Source organism: Lathamus discolor, chromosome 3 (assembly GCF_037157495.1).
Source record: "Lathamus discolor isolate bLatDis1 chromosome 3, bLatDis1.hap1, whole genome shotgun sequence".
Classification (NCBI taxonomy): Eukaryota; Metazoa; Chordata; class Aves; order Psittaciformes; family Psittacidae; genus Lathamus; species Lathamus discolor.
The window spans coordinates 119,005,336-119,027,361 of record NC_088886.1 but is presented as its reverse complement, the minus strand read 5'-3'; the positions used below and the strand labels follow the sequence as shown (position 1 = coordinate 119,027,361).

The 22,026-nt window shown below is 40.7% G+C and overlaps 1 protein-coding gene across 2 annotated transcripts in view; it reads right to left on the bottom strand.

The window, feature by feature from the left end:
• NCKAP5 (NCK associated protein 5) overlaps window positions 1–22,026 on the bottom strand; it is a 405,798-nt gene that overhangs the window by 152,835 nt on the left and 230,937 nt on the right. For both annotated transcript variants that reach the window (XM_065671334.1, XM_065671333.1), the window contains one exon: window positions 4,811–4,901. In XM_065671334.1, coding sequence (XP_065527406.1) covers window positions 4,811–4,901 — 91 coding nt within the window. The remainder of the gene's footprint in view (window positions 1–4,810; window positions 4,902–22,026) is intronic.

The following is a 22,026-nucleotide window of genomic DNA, read 5'->3' as shown; positions in this document are numbered from 1 at the left end:
TTCTGAAAAGGTTACAACCCCTGCAAGTCATAAATTTTTATTTCCCTAAGTTTTCAATTCATGTATCAAAATCCCTGATCTCCCAACAGCAAACCCCACTTCTATATTTTGTGATTCAAGACAGGCTATCCCTGCTTGAAGACCATCAAAGCTCCGCTTTGAAATTGATTCCTTTTGTATTAGAAGTATTTGTATGTTAAACAAACTCCTTAGGGGAAGTAAGCTTTTTCCAAAGTTTACAAGGAAATATGAAAAGCCTTTTTTCTTTTTTTTTAATCTCTTCATTATCTAGCTCAGTACTTTTAACAGTTCCTGCTACCACAGAAGTAGCAGTTCATACATATGATGACATATTAAATATATTTGAGATTAAATGATATGGATGTTGCCTCTTTATACAGACAAAGGTTAAAGATGGACAGATAATGTGAATTTGTCCAAGGAAATTTAGAGATTTGTAGCAAATGAAAGAATTAAAATCTAGTCTCCCAAACGCAGGGCTTTAAACAGCAAATCATCCTTCCTCTCCAATGTGACTGCACCATGTCTGTCCTGAGCTTTACTGCACATGTTGACAAGTCCAGAATTATAACAAGCTGTGAACTTACAACAAACGCTCTTCACCATTTATCTCACTGTACACTGATATAAAGTCAAATGAAATTAAAAAAACCCCAAAACTTTAAAGTCTTTGAGTGATCTGTAATCAGGTAAAACTCTACCTAGATACCCAGTATTGCGATCAAACAGGAAAGAGAATCTAGTTTTTATATCTAAATCATGAGGACATATTTAGGAAGGGAAGTCTGTGTGATGCTTGTTTTAATATCTTGGGTTCAAGTACTGCACACAATTATTTCTAGGGATATTTCTTCATCTTAAAGTACTTGTGTCTTGAATGAGAATAATATTAATGTATGGGACATTGGTTTGTCCTTTCATAGTCTTACTTTAAGATAAGCAATGCTCTTGGAAACATCATAAAGCTCTTACTAGACCCTTTTGGTCAAGTAAACTTTTAAGCAAGAAATACTATGGTTCAAGGCAATTCAAATCACACATATTCTTGTCTACATTTACATAACCATTCATTATCTTCCCTCAGTTATGATTATGTAAAGTAGTAACAGAGGAGAATTTTATGTACAATCCTGCTTCTAAATTCTTTCACCCTAATCACATCATCCATCTGTAAGTCCAGCAAATTTAATTCCCACAGGGCAACTAGCTCTGTGAAAAGGGTTAGAATATTTTACTTCAAGTAAGAATCCCAGCAAGACATAACATAGTATTGCAGTAACACTGCATGGTCTAAGCTCCATCTTATTATTATTCTTCTAACGTGATCACTATGCAACATTTAATGTTCATTAGCAAGAATATTTATTCTGGAGTCAGGCATATTGGTATTATAATAAAAACTCAATTTCATACATCCCAGAACAATAATTAGATTTGTAAAAAAACAAATATGTAGACAACGGTCAATAGATCAAGTGTTTATTGCACAGAGGTATCTTTTATGACTATTCAGATATTAACAGGCTTCGCACACTAAAACTAACTTACCATGGTGTCAGAGAATATAGGACATGTGTTGATAAGTCACACTGGAGATCATCTAGGTCATGTCCTCATTTGTTGTGAAATGTATGGTTGTGAAACTGCAGTAAAAACTGATACTCTATTGCACTGAGTACTGATCACATTGTTCCGATCATACCATAGTTATCACAGAGAACAGGTGATTCAGAATATGTTCCATAAGATACCTGAACGTAGGGGATGGCTTTCAAAATACTGTTACTATTTATACATGTAGTAAATTTTGTGTATGAAGATATACGTATGTCACTTGGAATTCAGATCACAAAAATCTTTTTTGCGCATGCTAGCTCACATCTGTACTTCATTTACAAATACAGGATAATAATATGGTTATCAGGTTTCCCAAAACCTGACTACATCAGTGTTTCTAAGAAACATTACCTAGGTTTTACATTCAAACTATTCCCATTTGTGAATTACTCTTACAAATATAGCAAAAAACTGTCTGAATGCACTTGGAAAGATAAAAATGAAATTCTTCTATTGCAATATTTATGCCTCTTGCCAAACCTGGACACTATGTTTGCAAGAAAACTTATCACATATTTAGATATGTTCATCCATGATTTCCACATAGTTGGTTTCAATAACATGTTGGTTCATATAATGCTTTATTAGTACATTTTCCAATGTTAAAATACTTCGTAAACTTTTCAGAGCACAGATTCTTTGCCAACAATTTGTTTGAACACCCTTTCAGGTATTATCTTTTCTTATTACACGCAGTTGTTTCCTAAATCACACTGCATACTTTTTACCACTTGACTGAATAACAAACACACCCCCAGTGAACCCATTTCTTACCTACATATAGCCATATGAGGGCAGGAATGTGCTGTTTTGCATGTGAATAGAGCCATTCCTTGAAATTCCCAGAAAAAAACCTACTTGTTCAGAAGTTTGTTGTAAAAGTGAACAAAAGGGATGTGAGGCTGAAGAAGGCAGAGACATTCGGGGAAAAAAAAAAAAAAGTAGCTCATGGAAATGGTCTGCATTATTTTACTTATTTTACTAATCACAGACTAATATATGATGCCATATATGTATGGCATGAATATGATGCAGTAGCTTAGCTATTCCTCCAGGAAAGGGAAAACCATTGCTTCTGAGTCATGAACTGGGAAAAGAAATTCATAAGCAAATAAAATTGCATACTGACAGTATGGAAGAAATGAAAATTGCTAAAAGCCAAGATGACTTTGATATCATGAATGGAAACGTTCCCAAGAACATGAACAGGAAGAGAAGGAAGGTGTTATACAATGTGGAGATTTAAAATAATCCCAGAGTAACAGGTATGTGGGTGCTTTAAGCTCCTGGGAGAGAGATGGCTTCACTCTGTAACATAGCTAGGCTAAGGTTCGGGGAATCATCCCAGCTACCACCTTGCAGATTCAAACAAAACCCCATGTCCAGAAGAAGGGGAAAAAGGGGGCTAGACAGCACTTTGTTAGGTGGAGGAGGCTGTTTGCTGAAGCTGAAGGAAAACAAAGAATTGTTCTTGCTATTATTTAGCTGGGCAGAACTGCCTTGTTTTGTTGGTCAGGAAACAAGCCCAAGAGATTTTACACAAAACACACCACAGTGCCCATTCTCCTGGCTGGCAAAAGGCAACAAATGCCCACATCAGTATGGTCCCAAAGGAGGCAAAAGCAAAACCCTAACCAAATTATCTTTTGTTTTCAAGAATTAATAAAAAAATAAAAGACGACGAATACACAAGCACCGAAATTAGAATGACTAGTTTATCTCCCCTCTAGGAAAGCCGCACACACAATTTTAAGTTTCAAAAGACCACATAGCTAATGTTTTTTCCAGTTTAGTGCCCAAAAGAAGAATGAATCCTCAGTTTGATGGAAAGAAACTGAAGTACTTTTTTGCTTTACTTGTTGAGAGTGCAAACCCGAAGAAGCTAAAATGTAATTATGGTACCACCCTACTGTGGCTTCCATGGTAAGAGAGCATACAGAAAAGCAGGTAATAAAACCATTCCAGCTGTCTGTTACAGACAGACAAGTAATCCACTCAAAGGAGAGACCGATACCGAGCCCATTTCAGAAGACCCACTGTGCAGGAAGTATGGATTTAAAGTTCAAACCAAGAGGAGGGAACTGAGTTTTATTTTTGAATCCCAAAAGGGTATTGAGTAGAATATAGATGCTTTATCACCAGTTTCTAAAAGTTTAATTTGTCCTGAAATTAAATTTTACAGGGTATCATTTTAAGAGAAAAAGTGATTATTTTGGAAGGTTAATCTAAAAGACTATTCTCCCTTCAATCCAAGCTTAAAATGAAAATTTAATTAGTCATAAATACTCTTTAATATAAGTTTTGTTTAGCTATATTGCTGTATTTTTGAGTCATCAGTTGTAGGAATGGACTGATTTAACTAGAATTGTGGAAGTGTTTTATCTGAAGGATCACTAACCAGTATAGATTTTATTATATTATGTCAGCATTTTATGTCTTTATAAGGAATGCTTATTATGTTTATAAAGATACAGGATAGGACTACTTCATTAAGTGTTTTTTTTCATGTGCAGAATATATGATTAACTGGGATGTACCTCATTCCTTTTTCCAGACACTTAACAAGGCTTTCCACCACTTCAGGTTCACCACTTCCAGAATACATCAGTACATTAGGAAAACATAAACCTTTCCTTTCTGATTCCCTCCGAAAAACCTCTAAAATATTTGCTCTCTTAAATTCTGTTCAGAGATACTCTCTCTCTACCCCAAGTGAAGCTGATAAAACACACCTGCCAAAAGCAGCAATAAGAAACTATGAAGCTTGATATGGAAATCTCATGGCAATAAAAATATGAGTGGATAAATTTAAACATCACAATCTGAAGGTCAAGATGTTAAAAGCATCTGTGTTTTCTAAAGATGCTGGTATATATCAATTAAAATACTAAGTGCTTTAATGAAGTTTGCAAAACTAGTTTCTCTGTCCCTTGTGAACTCTGAGGAGCAACAACTGTAGATAACATAATGACAATAAAAATGAAAAAAACCCTCAAAACTCTGCTTGGAGAACACCTGGGAAAATGTAGATGGTACCAACCACCACTTACAAGTATTCGTAATTAATAAACAAATAAGAGGAAGCAATGCCAGACCCATTTATTTCAGCAGTGCGATTTTTGTTTTAAAGAACTTTTCTATCACAAGAAAACAGGCAGTAAGTCACTAATACCTGATGTACCTTCACGATATTGACAGTTCCCTCTCCGTGCTGGCCTGGGGATCCTTGGCTCTGCAGCAGATTTCTCACTGTCTCCTCCATTCTAAAGAATGAAAATATTTATAAAAGTCAACTGTGTGGAAAAAAAAATTTAAGAGTTCAGTGGTTTTCTTCTTCACAAGAGCCTAATGCACCCATGGCTACCACAAAATTAATATTTAAAGACAATCCTGGCCTTATAATGTTCTCATACTCCATGTTATGAATAACACATTAAGGGCACTCTTTTATCTTTTGAATATGCACAGCAATTAGTTGCATTGTTAAAATCCTACTGGAGCTCAGTAACAAAAATTAAAAACAAATGTGTGAAAAAGACATCACCTTGTCAACAGTGTATCCAAACACCATGATAAAATTACTGTCAGTTAGGAACAGAATCAGTCACATTAAAAAACCCCCAACCTGCTGTATTTCTAGCCAATTGTCTGGTTTGTGCAATTTAGACAGACTGTCAAATACATTACCAGTATTTACTTTCTGTGTTATATAGGTGCAGCAGTGTGTACCAGTACATTTGTTTATAGAGGCACAGCTGCTGAACATTCACCCTTCTCTGCCCTTTCAAAGGGATGTAAAAAGCAAGTGTAGGCTACAATCTGGTACTATCATCTCGTGAAAACATAATCAACTTCTGTTCCATCAGTGAAAGGAAGGTTTGCATACCATTTTACAAGGTGTTAATAGACACCATCAAAAGTTGTCTTTGATCTACACGCATTCACCAAGCATGTTAAAACTGATAATAACACTAACCCTCCTGAATGGAGGCTGAAGAGAATAGAGTTTTGCTCCTTCACACAATAAGACTGCTGAGAATAACAGAAGCCAGCTACAAAACACTGGTCCCATTTAAGATGGACCAGAAATTAAATCCCATGGTTTTAGGAGATGTAGCTGAGGCTGACCACAGTTAAAGGTTCTGGTTTCAGCTGGTAAGGGGAGGAAATGGATCAAAAACTGGAGAACCAGTGATGAACACAGCAACAAAGATGCTGCGTTTCATAACAAAAAGTGCTATGTGCCAATTCCAGGCAAAAGTCCTCAATGTTTTGCCCCACTTCCCATCTCCTCACCTGAAATCTGACCCCTGTACAGCTTCTTCAATGGACACAGCAATTATCCTCACTGTCCCTTTCATGTTCTCTGTTCTTTTCCTTTTAAACTATCTCAATCCCTAGTTGGAAAAACAGCCCAGCTGAAACAGGGGCTTGAGAAGGGAGAACTTCTGTGGCACAGGTGTGTGGGTGACATGAAGGCAGGGGAGAGAGAGAGGGATACCTTAAGCCATATTGACAGATACGCTGTATATTAAAACTGACCCTAAAGAAAGAGCCAATATTCCTAGGCATATCAGGCCAGAAACTGCCTGCTGTTGTTTATTTCTACTGTGTTTAGGGAAACATGACTTCTGTGTACCATTCACAGCAAACACAATTGAGCAGAAGAATTATTCACAGTGTATCTCTTTTTTGTTTTGCTTTATTTCTAAGGTAACAATCCAGCAAGACAGCAAATATTAGCAAACTCCTCTGGCCAGAGGCAACACTAGTTTTTATACAAGCCTCATAGTCTTTCTGTTCTTTCAGTCTTATCAGAATGAATAGTATGGGCTAATTTAGCAATGATATGATGTTTTGCTAGCTTTTCTCCTTTCAAGTCAGCCAGCTACACTACTTTTTGAGATGCTGACACTGGGTATTCATTCTAATCAGATGAACACTGACATTTACTTATTCATATGATGGGTTTTTGTCATTGATGTGCAGACTTCTACATTGCCAGAATGCCCACAGAATACTTGGACCATCTGTTGACCAAATGTGCATGAAAACAAGCCAGCTCTAATCTCTAGCACAGACAGTGGTGTAGTTTTTCAGTTGCAGATTGGAACCATTTCTGCTCATAGGCTGACCTTAATCACATGCATTTTACACAAAAGACCAAATCCTTTCAGTTCATAACATAAATTCCTGTGTAGTCCTTACTGAAAGATTTCATTTCTTAACATGGTCATAATTTCCTTTTTAAATAACGATGTAATAGGATTCTTCATTACTGTATTTATATAGGCATACACAGTTCCAGCTCTAGTCCTCCATAATGTTCTTACAAATTAATAAACAAGGAAAAACGGGAGAAGGAATAGATCCAACTATCACTAAAAGCAAGAGTTTTTCAATTTAGGCCTAATAGTATTAGGAGAAGATACAGTCTAGTTGTGTACTAGTATCATTAGTTAAACCAGCTCAGAAAAGTTATGAAGAATTCTTAAATTCAATAGGTCATTTCATCTTCAGTCAAATTTAGATGGTCTCTTTCGGACAAAAGGCCCAGCCAAAGAGTCAAAAAGCTTGTCAAACAGGGACTGGCAAGCACACAGTGTCATGTGGCAACTCGATATACCTCCTATCAGCACTTCTATTTCTATACAACAGAATAATCTTCACAACATGACAAAGAGCTCAGTTAAACACAGTTGAGACTTGTTTTCTTGCTTGCACCTATTATAAAAACGTTTGTAAGAGGTGACAACCATAAATCTGAACCGCAGGCACAACAGAGACACTGTGCAGTCATGTCACTATGAAACCAGCACTGAGAGGATCTTACAAGCCTTAGTTACCCATGGAATATCTGAAAGAGGAAAAAGAAAACTATTTTCTGTCACAGAAGGAGGTGAAATATGCCGACAGTCAAATTTACTGTAAAGCTCTGACGGCCCCTGCCCTTGCAGTTTATAAACTGCTTTGCACTAGCACCCCAGTTGTCCATTTGCAGGAAGAACTGCTTAAACAAACACAGCGCAGGATAATAATCAAGGCTTGTTTCTTATAAATTAGAATCTCTGAAGCATGAATTAACGGCACCTTAATTGAAAAGTGATTGTTATATTAGGATCTATAATACTCTCCACAGTGACAGTACATGCCAGAAGGATTTAGTATAAATGCTTTTAAAGAATGCAAGAATCATCATCATCATCATCATCATGGCTTGACTTCATGAACGAAGATTTGGGAAGGGCTTTACCCACGCTTACTACAAGTGCGCTGATGATGAAAAAGGCCAATGTGAGACAGGCAAATCCAGCTGCAAAAAGCACAGCGAAAGGTCTCCTTGGGTGGTGTAGGCGGGGCGCGATTCTTTCTATGTTGTCTTTTCTCCTCGAGACTAGTTCTGCGTGAGTTCTCAAAGGAGTCAACGGCATTATGTATGGTGTGTCTCCAAGTTTCCCAACTGGAGGTCAAGGTGGACCACTGATGGTAGTACGGCCAAAGCTAAGGTATTGTTTCAGGGAGTCCTTATATCTCTTCTTTGGGGCACTTCTCTTGCAGCAACTGGTGACAAGTTCACCGTAAAACACGATCTTAGGGAGGCGGTGATCCTTCATTCTAGAGATGTGCCCTGCCCAGCACAGCTGCAATTTCAGCAATATAGCCTCCATACTGGTGACCCCTGCCTGTTCAAGGACAGTAACATTTGACACATAGTCAGTCCAATGGATGTTTAGAATTGTACGGAGGCATTGCTGATGAAAGCGTTCGAGGAGTCGCAGGTGATGGCGGTAGATAACCCATGATTCAGACCCATATAAAAGAGTAGACAGTACAATGGCTTTATAGACACTAATCTTTGTACTTTTCTTCAGGTGTTGATTGCACCAGCCTCTTTTATGGAGTTTTCCGAAGGCTCTATATGCCTTTGCTATTCTGTTGTCTATCTCTTTCTCGATCATGGCATCCGAGGAGATAATGCTTCCCAGACAGCTGAACTGACTTAAACTCTGACTCGCTAATGGTAATGTGGGGATGATGATAATCTTCTTGTGGTGCAGGCTGGCAGAGAACTACTGTCTTCTTTAAGCTGACTTCCAGCCCAAAAAGCTCAGCCGCCTCCGCAAAGCAAGATGTTAAACGCTGCAGAGCTGCTTCTGTGTGGGCAACAAGGGCGGCATCGTCAGCAAAAAGCAGTTCACGGACAAGATGATTTAGGGTCTTAGTGTGGGCCTTCAGTCGCCTTAGATTGAATAGGCTACCTTCAGTACGATATTGAATATAAATGCTGTTTTGTTCGTCCAGGTCTACCGTAGCCCTTTGGAGCATCATGCTGAAGAAAACTGTGAATAAAGTTGGTGCGAGAATGCAACCTTGTTTCACATCACTGGTTATTGGGAAGGGCTCAGAGAGTGCATCGCCATATCTGACTTGCCCTTGCTGATCCCCATGTAACAGAATAATCATTTGGAGGAACCTGGGGGGACAACCTTATCGTTCCAAGATCAGCCATAGGCCTTTTCTGCTCACAGTGTCAAAAGCTTTGGTGCGGTCAACGAAAGTTACATAGAGCCCCTTATTCTGCTCTCTACACTTTTCTGGCAGTTGTCTGAGAACAAATACCAGGTCTGTGGTACTTCTATTAGCTCTGAAACCACACTGACTTTCAGGTAGAAGTTCTTCTGCGATAGCGGGTACTAGTCTGTTCAATAGTATTCTTGCAAGAATTTTTCCAGCAATGGAGAGCAGAGTTATACCTCGGTAGCTTGAGCAGTCTGACTTTACACCTTTTTTCTTATACAGAGTGATGATGATTGCATCACGAAAATCTGATGGTAATTTACCTTGTTCCCAACAGCGTACAATTAGCTCATGAAATTTAGCATGAAGTGCTTGGCCTCCATGCTTCCAGATTTCAGGTGGGATTCCATCCACCCCAGCTGCCTTGCCAGTTTTCACCTGCTGTATAGCCTTGAGTCTTTCCCACGGTAGGGGCTAAATCCAATTCATTTTTCACCTTATGTTGTAAAATGTGCTGGATTCCTTCGCCTTGGATTACACGGTTAGCACTAAAGAGTGTTTGAAAAGTTCAGACCAATGATTCAGGATGGAGATTTTATCTGTAAGAAGTGTTTGGCCATCTGCACTAAGTAAGGGGCTTTGAACCTGAAATGTGGGTCCATACACTGCTTTTAGAGCCTCAGAGAATCCTCTGTGGTCACCCAAATCTGCACATAATTGAGTCTTTTCTACTAGGTTGAGCCACCACTTGTTCTGGATGTCTCGAAGTTTCTGTTGGAGTTTGCTACATGCAAGACAAAAGGCTGCTTTTCTTACATGGCAAAGTGGCTGAGCGAGGTGTGCTTGATGAGCAGATCTCTTCTTTGCCAGCAATTCTTGGACCTCCATGTTGCTATCGTCAAACCAGTCTTTGTTTTTCTTTAAGGAGAACCCAATGGATTCTACAGAGGACTGCAGGGTGCTATTTTTAATATGTTGCCAAAGTGCTTCAGGAGAGGAATCTATAAGATGGTCTTCAAGCCTAGTTTGAAGGTTAGCCTGAAAGCTGTCCCTCACTGCAGCTATTTGTAGATTATTAACATTGAGCCTCCTCCTTGGAATAGTTGAGCCTCTATAAATTTAACTTGAAATCCCATGTTCTGCTCCCCAAACAAGGCTTCCAAAGGATGTGTAAATTTTGGAAGTGAACCGGAAACATTAGGAACTTAATGAAAGGCTATTTCTGCACACTGACTTTTTTTTCCCCCCTTCTGATAACCCCCTTCTGGTAACCACGAAAGGGTATCTTCTCTGGGTCATTATTCTAATATACTAGATGGATCCACCCCAACAGCAAGCACTTGCTGATTACAGCTAGAATAGCTGTTCTCCACACATGCATTCTGCCTGCTTGGGGGACTATGTTAAAAAAACTGTTTTGCCAAAGATTCTGTGTATCATCTTATGTAACTACCAAGCTGTTACAACCTACAGAAACGATCTCCGAAGCTCACCATTCCTGAGTTTACACTCTTCAATCACTATTTATGAACATTTATTTTCCCCCTTCATTAGTGGTCTATTTACTATATCTGAAGCTTATCAATACCATTTTTTTGTTACATCTATTATTTGAATAGAAAATGAAATTTTTCTTAAAACTGAAGAGTTCAAGTTTTTTTTAAAAAGGGATTTTTTTTTTTTTTTTTTTTAGGGAAAAATAAATGAAACACATGTTTGATAGAAACTTCTGAAGTTTTCTGGCAAAACATCAGTTTAGAGTAGGGAAACAGTCCTTTGCCAGTCCTAACCAAAGGATAAATTTCTTGCAGCATAACACAGAAGTGAGGCACTCTAAAACCAGAATCTGTTCATAGAATATAAAAGTTAAAGGAATATAAAATATTAATGCTACTATGAAAGCACTGATTTCATCTGGAATACTATCTGGAATTACAATTACCAGTGTTCAGGAGTGGCTCATTCAGAGAGGATTCAGTGAAGAGACAGCTCTGAGGTTATTTAGAGAAATTGAGAGTCTGTTTCATTGTCCTGGGCTCAGCTGCAACAGTCATTTTTCTCCTTCTTAGTAGCTGGTGCAGTTCTGTGCTTTCAACTTTAGACTGAGAACAGTGCTGATAACACACTGATGTTTTTAGCGAGCTCGAATAGGAAATCCTAGTCATCTGGGAATTTTAGAAGTCATCATGGACTGGCCAGAGGACAACGATTTTGGAATGTCACCAGAGGAGGAGGTGATGCGTGCTGAAGAGGCCCCACCATATAATAAACTGTCAGAAAGTGAAAAGCAATATGCCTTGTTTACTGATGGGTCCTGCCATATTGTGGGAAAGCGTCGGAGATGGAAGGCAGCCGTATGGAGTCCTCGATGACAAGTTGCAGAAACTGCTGAAGGAGAGGGTGAATCAAGTCAGTTGAAAGCCATCCAGCTGGCCTTGGACATTGCTGAATGAGAAAAGTGGCCAGTACTTTATCTCTACACTGACTCATGGATGGTGGCAAATGCCCCGTGGGGGTGGTTGCAGCAATGGAAGCGAAGCAACTGGCAATGCAGAGGTAAACCCATCTGGGCTGCTGCACTGTGGCAAGATATCGCTGCCTGGGTGCAGAACCTGGTGGTGAAGGTACGCCATGTAGATGCCCATGTACCCAAGAGTCGGGCCACTGAGGAACACCAGAGCAACCAACAAGTGGATAAAGCTGCTAAGATTGAAGTGGTTCAGATGGACTTAGATTGGCAACATAAAGGTGAATTATTTTTGGCCCGGTGGGCCCATGACACCTCAGGCCACCAAGGCAGAGAAGCAACATGCAGATGGGCTCGTGATGGAGGGGTGGACTTAACAATGGACACTATTGTCCAGGTTATTCACGACTGTGAAACATGTGCTGCAGTTAAACGAGCCAAGCGGTTAAAGCCTCTCTGGTATGGAGGACGATGGGTGAAGTACACATATGGGGTGGCCTGGCAGATTGACTATATCACACTCCCACCAACCCGCCAAGGCAAGCGCCATGTGCTTACCACGGTGGAAGCAACCACCAGATGGCTGGAAACACACGCTGTGCCCCACGCCACTGCCCGGAACACTATCCTGGGCCTTGAGAAACAGATTTTGTGGTGACAAGGCACCCCAGGGAGAATTGAGTCAGACAATGGTGCTCATTTCCAGAACAACCTTATAGACACTTGGGCCAAAGAGCATGGCATTGAGTGGGTATATCACATCCCCTACCATGCACCAGCGTCTGGGAAAATCGAACGGTACAATGGGCTGTTAAAAACTACTCTGAGAGCAATGGGTGGTGGGACTTTCAAACATTGGGATACACACTTACCAAAAGCCACCGGCTTGGTCAACACCAGAGGATCTGCCAACAGGGCTGGCCCAGCCCAGTCAGAACTTTTACATACTGTAGAAGGGGACAAAGTTCCTGTGGTGCACATAAAGAATTTGCTGGGGAAGACAGTCTGGGTTATTCCTGCTTCAGGTAAAGGCAGACCCACTCGTGGGATTGCTTTTGATCAGGGACCCAGATATAGTTGGTGGGTAATGCTGGAGGATGGGGAAGTCCAATGTGTACCTTCAGGGGATTTAAGTCTGGGGGAAAACAGCCAAAGAACTCAATTATATGCTGTTTCCTACTATATAACACATCAGCTAGATGCCCATCTCCACTACTCTGGGCTTTGAAAAGAAGATCTGTGCTGTCATGATCATCAGCAGAGAATAAAATCATGGGAAAAGCCAGCAGCAGCAGAACTGTCCTCAGGTCACCATCACCTGACCCTGACTTCCCCCTGATCATCACCCCAACAAAGAATAAACTTTGATGAAACAAGACGAGTTCAGCAGTGATCAGATGAGCTCTGTGGTGTCATCAGCAGGCAACAGTTCAACACTGCACACCGTCTCTCCAGCTCTGAAAGACTGTTACAAGCAATGGAGCCTGACATCATGGACTGAATGAATTCAGCAACTTTATAGGGATTGGTCCACAGACTAAGGAATGATATCTCTCTCTTTTTGTGTGGGTGCGGGTGTATATATATGTGTGTGTGTATATATATATATATATATATAAAAATATATATGAGACAAAAAGCAATAGTACATTTTAAAATATAGGATCTGAGCATGACATGAATGGTATGGAATAAGGGATGGATACTGTCCTGGGTAGGTGATCCTGCCCCTCTACTCTGCTCTTGTGAGACCTCAGTTGGAGTATTGTGTACAGTTCTGGTGTCCTCAACATAAAAAGGACATGGAACTGTTGGAACAAGTCGAGAGGAGGAACATGAGGATGATGAGGGGACTGGAGCACCTCCCGTATGAAGACAGGCTGAGAAAGTTGGGGCTGCTCAGCCTGGAGAAGAGAAGGCTGCGTGGAGACCTCATAGCAGCCTTCCAGTACCTCAAGGGGGCCTACAGGGATGCTGGGGAGGGACTCTTTGTCAGGGACTGTAGTGACAGGACAAGGGGTAACGGGTTAAAACTTAAACAGGGGAAGTTTAGATTGGATATAAGGAAGAAATTCTTTACTGTAAGGCTGATGCACTGGAATGGGTTGCCCAGGGAAGTTGTGAATGCTCCATCCCTGGCGGTGTTCAAGGCCAGGCTGGATGAAGCCTTGTGTGGGATGGTTTAGTGTGAGGTGTCCCTGCCCATGGCAAGGGGGTTGGAACTAGATGATCTTGAGGTCCTTTCCAACCCTAACTATTCTATGATTCTGTGATTCTTAGTAGCTGGTGCAGTGCTATGTTTTTGACTTTCAGCCTGGGAACAGCCCTAATAACACCTAAGTTTTTAGTTGTTGCTAAGGAATGTTTACTCTGACCAAGGACTTTCCAGTCTCATGCTCTGCCAGTGAGGAGGGACACAGGAAGCCAGGAGGAAGCAGAGACAGGACACCCGACCCAAACTAGCCAAAGGAGCATTCCACACTACAGCACGTCATGCCCAGTATATAAACTGGGGGCAGTTACCCGGAAGGACTAGTGCACTGATCAGGTCGGGCTGGGTATCAGTTGGCGGGTGGTGAGCGGTTGTATTTTCTTCTCTTGTTATTTCCCTTACCATTATTATCATTGGTGGCAGCAGCAGTGGTTTGTGTTATACCTTAGTTACTTACTGGACTGTTCTTAGCCCATGGAATTTACATTTTTTCAATTCTCCTCCCCATCCCTCCAGGAGCGGGGGAGGGGAAGAAGAGGGGGAGTGAGCGAGTGGCTGCTTGGTTCTGAGTTACCGGCTGGGCTTAAACCATGACAGTCATGAGAATCACAGAATCACAGAATCCCAAGGGTTGGAAGGGACCTCAAAAGATCATCTAGTCCAACCCCCAAGAAGAGAAGAGAAGAGACTGAACAACTTATCTTGCTAAACTTAAGACACCAAGGACTTACACAGCTATGACTTCTCCAATAGGATCAGTGAGAGAAATTAAAATGGGAAAGAAAACTACACAAATCCAAGGCAAAAGACTGACAAAACAAAATGGGAATACAGTGGTTACAACCGTGTTTAAGCTGGAATTAGGACATTTTTAATCACTGAAAAAGTGAGACTCTGAACCAGCCTGCCAATTGGAGAACAGGCTGAGAAACTTAAAACATTTTAAACCAGAGTTGAACAGTTTATGAAATTAATTACATATCAGGGTCAAGAGCTGAGGACTTGAATTTATGACCCATGGGTCCTTGCTGCTATTCCTCCTGAAACAAAATCACTAATTTCTACATTAAAAAAATTAGTTTGTCCTGTGCTGTTGAGAGAATACCAGGAAACAAATCCAACTGCAACATACAGTTATTTATATTGGCTTTGTTTCTGTGTGTGTTTCTGGGCAACAGGGGCAGAGGAATCTCTGGAAAGGAGGAAAGAGCATTCCCTTCCCAGCGAGCAGAACATCAGGCACAGATGCTCAGGCATCCAAGATGGCAGAAGGAAGCTTCCTCTGTGTTTTTGCTGCAACTCCAATCTTGCCTGGAACCAAGACCTGCCTGCAAGGATCTACAGAGCTGTTGGAGACTTGCTGTGAAAGCTTCTTGATGTTACATTTCTGATAGCTCTGCTGCCTTCATCTCCTGCCTGGCCTCACTGCTGCAACTCAGGGTGTGCACCAGAGAAGTTTCAACCAGACCAGGCAAGGCAGACCCTGCTGAGGTTGATGCTTGACTGCTGGGCAGTTACATTCCTGACTTGCAATTTTCTCAGCACCATCACCTTCCTAAATGGGCACATCCTCTGTGCAGTCTCCCAACAATGCTGGGAAATGATCAGGAAACCTGCCTGCTTTGTGCCTCTCCTGGTTCTGTCATTTCAAGTGGACCAAAGAAATACTCTGTTATGTTGGGGTCCCGCCCCCAAGCACAGATTTTAAGGCCATACAGGAATTATCTTCCCTCAAACACACTACCTTAAGGAAGCACGAGAGTTCTTTCAGCCACCTAACTCTGCAGAACCTTCATATAATTCCCACTTCCCAAAAAGGCGTCTCAGGCACCTCTCACCTAGGTTTATTGATTCCCTTCCTTGAGAGGGGTGTCTCTCACAGTTCGCCACAGCAATTTCACATGTGAAGAGGATTTTCTCTGACCAACCTCTCTGCTGCATAGGACATGCCTTTATGCCCTGTCTCATTGCAGAGGAAACCCATTCTCTGCTTCAGTTCTTTCTAGCATATCCCTTAGAAGGTTTTGATCTCCCCAGATGTAAAATCTTTCCTTGACAGAGCAAGTCTTCCTTGAAAAAAATCCTTCCCATATACCCTGATCTTTGATTCCTCTTCTAGTACAGGGAATAAATACTCTCTATAGCCCACGCTCTGCTTAGCCACATCCCACACAGCCCTTTTACAATTCTCCCTCCAAGGGACAGGCAGCACATAGCTGTTCCAGCTCCAGAAGGTGCATGACAGATTCAACCCCTTCTCCCTTGACCTATTTCCTTCAAGATTTCCACAGGTTGGCAGCTACCTTTTGCTAGACGCTATCACCTTCCCTTTTTATCACCTTCAAGTTGAGGTGACAGCATTCAGTGGTTATTTCAAACGCCTGTCACAGGAATTCCTTCAACTTGATACTGACTCACAGAGTCAGTCACAGAGAGGTTTCCAAAGCTTTCTATAGGATCTTTCTTCTGTAGCAGCTGATGTTTGTATTTCAGCTTTTTCCTTCTCCTCATGCCAGGCAGCAGGTGCAGGACTCTTTTCAAAGTCTTAGAGAAAAGTATTAGTAACAGATCTTTCTCCATCTTTAGCTTAACTTACTTCAGTGTTATTAGAATTCTGAGGTGGGTCTTTTCTTTCAGCTTCTATCTGTCATACAGTGAAGCTACCTGCCTCTCTCCTGGGCAGTCTGGCTTAAGTCTCTTGACTTACATTTTTAGCCACAGACTCCCTAGAGATGAGGCCTGGGTACCAGCTCCTTGAGCTGTCTGACCCTTCCCTACCACCTGATCACAGATGAAGGACCAGGCCCCATGTGGTATCTCAGTTCCTTCAGCTCTCGGTTCACCTGTGAACTAGCTGATATTTTCACCAGCTGGACTTCAGTTATCTCTCTGGGGACTGCAATCTGGCTTTGGTGGCAGACTTCAGTGCCCCTGCCAATGCTTCCAGCAGTCTCTCAAACCCACAATCCAATCAGATAAAAAGCTCCTCTGACTCAGCTCCCAGAGATTAGTTTGCTTACTCATACTTAGTTCTGAACCTGAGATTTGGAGTTACCTGTATCCGACTTCCCTCACTGCACCATTCAAAGCTATGCAATGGATCGAGTCAGACTTTCTCCTTACAGTGAGTTCCAAAAACTACCAAAAGGCTTCAAAGTAAGCAAACACACACAACTCTCCCTCCCAAACAAGCAAAAAAAATCCAGATTTTAGATCAAGCACCAGATTTTTTTAAACAGGGAAAATGTCAAAGTGGCTTTACAAGACAAAACAGAATCAAAAACCTCACATCAAACAGCAGTTCCTGTTCACTGCATCCTTGCAGGAGTCTTTCCTTCTACCTCACTTCAGTTAAGTTAGTGGCCCTCTGAACCACAGACTCTACTTACCCCCTCTGGCCCCAAGGACTTCCATTAGCTCTAGACATGGATGCCTGCTCTCCTCAACTCTTCCCCTGATCTGCAGGCTCATCTCCAGACTGTGCAGTGACCTCCAGCTACAGACACATCCTCGACATATGCTGCTCTCCACCATGAGCCATGGTGATGTCCAGGACAAAGTGGTCCCTCCTTCCCAGGGCTGTCTCCAAGCCTACTGTTCTCAGGGCACCTACTGCGGAGACCCTGCAGCACACTGTTGGGCCATAGCTTCAGGTGAGTAGGTATCCAGGAGACAGACACAAGCTTCTCCAAAGAATTTAGATATTAAAAATGGATTAAACAAAAAGCAAAGAAAGAAGTGAAAACAGGTATGTGATAAACTTAAAAGAGAACTGACAGATGGGAAATGCTGAGGCTTTAAACCCCAAGGGGTTTCCTCTGCATTTTCAGTTCTGATTAGGAGATGACATTGGCATATGCCTTACAGCAGTGTGCTTGGTAAACCCTACAGAAGGCACAATATCCACCCTTAATATTTCAGTTGGAAAATAAAGTAATAATATCCTTTATAACAGCAACAGAAAGACACATATATAATGTATAATTTATGTTTATTCTTTCTGTTCATCAGTACAGGTGCTTATCAATGCATAAATACCAAGGCAAATTCTCCTGCTGCAGCACCATCATGACCCTTTCCCCGATACAGGCTCTAAGCAGCAAGTTCAAGCCTGTAGCATTTGCTCGCGGCAAATCCACACTGCCCAAGCCATGCTCCTTTCACATACTCATGCTAAACACTCCTTATAAAAACATACTCAAAGCATATTCAAACTGTTACCCAAAGGGCAAGCTATCTAAGGAAGAGTAGCACATAAAAGAAAGTATCTTGTGCACAATGAGGGCAAGTACCACATGGCCGTGCTGGAATGAAACAGGTCTCAAACTCTATTGACATGACTGGAGAAGGATCCTTCTTTTGAGCACCTAATCAGGTGCTCTGTCCACTAGACCATACCATCACTTGAAAATTACACAGAATTTAAACACTGAGCACAACCTTTACTTAGTTGAACCACTGACCATTGAACCCACTGGAAATTTTCTATTAAAATAATGTGAATATGTGCCTTGAGCCTCAGATAAATAGGGTAGGATTTTGAAAGACCTCAGCACTGGCATATCACTGCTCCCACACAAGTCTGAATTCTGTTATCATGCAATGGCAGACCTGACATTTCTCTGAAACCGCTCTAACTGCCATCTGAGCCAGGAAAAGTTGGAAATGTTTCCATTGTCTCTTTCAGCTATACAGATTTCACTCATCAAACTTGTACGTACAGCAAAAAGTTTCTGAACTGCAATAGAAACCAGTGGTAATGTTTATTTCTGTGCTGACAGATAGATAGACAAATGCCATATGGACTGTATAGGTGACTTCCATCACCAGCCTTGTATATGATTTTGTAAGTTATAGGCATGGAGGATTAAACAAAAAACACTCAAAGACTAAGCCTTACAGAAAAGCTTCTCACAGGCAATTGAAAGGATTTATCAAGCGGAAGGACTGTCCCTCCTGCAATTCCCCAGTAACGTATTTGGGACCTTAGGAAAGGAGATATTTTCATTAACTTTAAGTGGATAGATCCAGACATGTACAGAAAGCTAATTCTCATGTCAGCTTAAACATATGCTTGTAAATTCAAACTCTATTCATGCTGGAGGCAGTAGAAATAGTCAGTGTTTCAGCATCAGAAAAATCATGGACAACTATAAAATAAGAATGCAAATATTTCCTATTTCAAATAATGTGGGATTTTTTCTATGTTATATGTTTTCTACATATATGTTTTCTACATGTATAAAATAAATATTTGCATTTCCATATTTGCAAATATATATAAAAATGGACAAATATATCTGCCAGTTCCTACAAATACAGATATTTAATTCTACATATATGCACATTGATACAGACAAGCCACGATTGCTTTAAGCTACTTATGGGAATGTAAAGTGACTCAAAACTAAAAAGCTCTTATTCAACCCTGAGTCCCAGCTCCAAGGTGGTACCAAGACGACCCTGACATAGCTACGTACATTTCTATGTGTTCCCAAGAATACCAAAGACGCTATGTGGAGGAAGGCGCCTTTTGTGGGGTCGAAGAAGGTACAAGAGATATGCAAGATGAAAATGAAGTCTGTCAACAACAAGCATTTGCAGAACCCTCCACAATGCAAACAAGCTTTTCTTACACATTTTCACACTACACAGCCCACTGTGAAGCTTTCAGGCTCAGACTGCGAAGTGCTGTGGTAGACAGTCACCTGTGCTGTCAAGAGTACAGGCAGCAGCTGGAAGAAAGCTGAAAAGAGGAGGGACTTTCTTTTCTCCTTTTTCTCCTGTTTTTAACCTTTCTGAACCCTCAGTCACACACATAACAAAACATATAATTCTTCTGACTAAGTGGCTAGTGAGCATGTGTATTATTGCTGTACAGGACAAGATATAATTATTTTGATTCAGTCTACTGAGTAAGCATACCATTAAAATTAAAAAAGTTTCATTATACTGAACACCATTCAACATGCCCTGACATTTTCAGAAGCAAAGACTGTAAAGTTTATTAAATTCTTGCATTTTTTCCCCTTTAAAATGTTATTTGTGAATTTAATGCTTTAAAAAACCTAACTCTTGATAGAGCTAGTGGGACTCTAAATAAACATTCAAGAAACCACTCCTAGTTTCATTCAATAACCTAAATCTCACACCAAAAATCAAATTCACAAGCCAGCACCATCCCTTACCTGACACTATAAAGCCAACTGTAAAGGCCTGAAGGCAAAACTCCTGCAAACCTTAACTACACGAGGTTCAAGTATGACAGGAAAGTTTCCCACTTTGAACTTAGATTCCTTCCTCCCCTCCCCCTCTTCCCCTTCCCACCACCCCACCAAAATGGGTCACCTCATGTTCACAAATAGAGAGAACAGCAAGAACCAACAGAACACTGAGAAACAATGAGGCCGGTTCCCAACCTGAAGATTCACTTTGAAAAGGAAAAAGAAAAGGGAACAAGGAAAAAGAAAAAGGAATGTGAATGGAAAAGGAAAAGGAAATGTGAATGGAAAAGGAAAAGGAAATAGAAAAGGAAAAGGAAAAAGGAAAAGGAATAAGGCAGGGACACTTTCATGCCTCTATGTTAAGCATCGTACAGCATTCCCCAATTCTTTCCAAACACATTACTCTATCACAGCCATTATCTATTGTAGGAAGTAACAGCAAGAAAGAACCACACCAGAATACACACATTTAACATGCCAAACTTGTCACTATTGAAGTCCGTCTCTTTAAATTGCAGTATCCTGCAGACTAACTGCATAAAAGCAAGGGAATATTGCTGTATGTAAGATTTGTACTGAAAACTGGCTCTTTGCTGCATTATATGTGCTTCCACTACTGCCTGCTCCCATTTTCCCCTAGCTGAAGTAATGCAGAATGTTGCCCTTTTATCAGATGCAGTGTCTGAAATCTCACCTCACAGGTTCAGAAGGTAAGTTGTGTGATGCCAGAAATATGGTGAGAAGAGGAAAAGACATTTTGGAGGGATGGCCAGCTATCAACATGTAAAATAAAAGGAACAGAAGGAAGAGTAAAGGGATCTGGAAAGGCATACCCCATTATTTTGGCCACCAAGGTACAGAAACTGGACAAACTAAGAGTTGGATGAGGGGAAGATAGAAGGAAATATTTACAGAGAAGGGAAGTAGAGGAAAAAGCAATTTGAGAAAGGAGAGAATGGAGAGGAAGAGAACAGCACAAGAAATGAAGATCATAAATAAAGGCAACAGTAACATAGATATAAAAGAACTCTGAGAACAAAAAAAAAAAGACATGAACTAAGACAGATTTAAGAAAACAAAAAAAAAAGTGGAACAGCAATAAAAAAGGTAAAAGTAAAGAGAAGTAAAGTGAAAGGACGTCAAGACATCTCTAAGGTGCAAATGTTAATTATTTGCAATGTATCGGCATTCCTTTTGCAGAAACAGAAGAGCTGTTATCTAGGACTTCCAGCAGAAGATCACTTAAGCAGGGTTTCAAGAAGCATATTTAGTCTAACAACAGCCCTAAATGGAGAATCATCACTCCCTCCTCCCTGTTAAAGCACTCATTCTTTAATCATCTATCTTCAGCACAGCACGGGATACATTTTCAAATCACTCTGCAGGATTTTAGCCACGCGGCTCCCATTGTGTTTAATGGGAATCCTGCGGACAGAGCTCTGTATGGAGCTGTCAAAATGTGCTCCAAAAACTCTAAATAATGCACTAGTTGAACATTACCCTGTTTACTCCTCATAGGACATGACAAAAATGAAACAAAGGCTGGGTAATTTATAAAAGTACTACTTATTGGGAAGCTCATCAGTGTTTCCTACAGGGATATTTTTTCATCTGTAAAAATAATTAAGATGAATATGTAGGACTCTTTTTCCCATAATATTTAAACCAGAGAACAAAATCATCTCAAACCACATTTGATCAGAATGAAGATCCAGCAGTTAACATGTCAGCCTAAGATCCAAGAAACTACTCTTCAACACTTCACACTGTCACAGGGTACTTTTGTGCCTTTGTTTCAGATTTTCCTCTGAAAATTGACTTAACAGTTTCTATTTCATAACAGCTTTATGATGATAATAAATACCAGTGAAGCACTAATCAAAGATTCAGCAGATACAGAAAAAATGCCCCAATATGAACTCCCTCTCTCCCTTCAATAGGAAAGCTGTTTCCTTGATGAGGCCTAA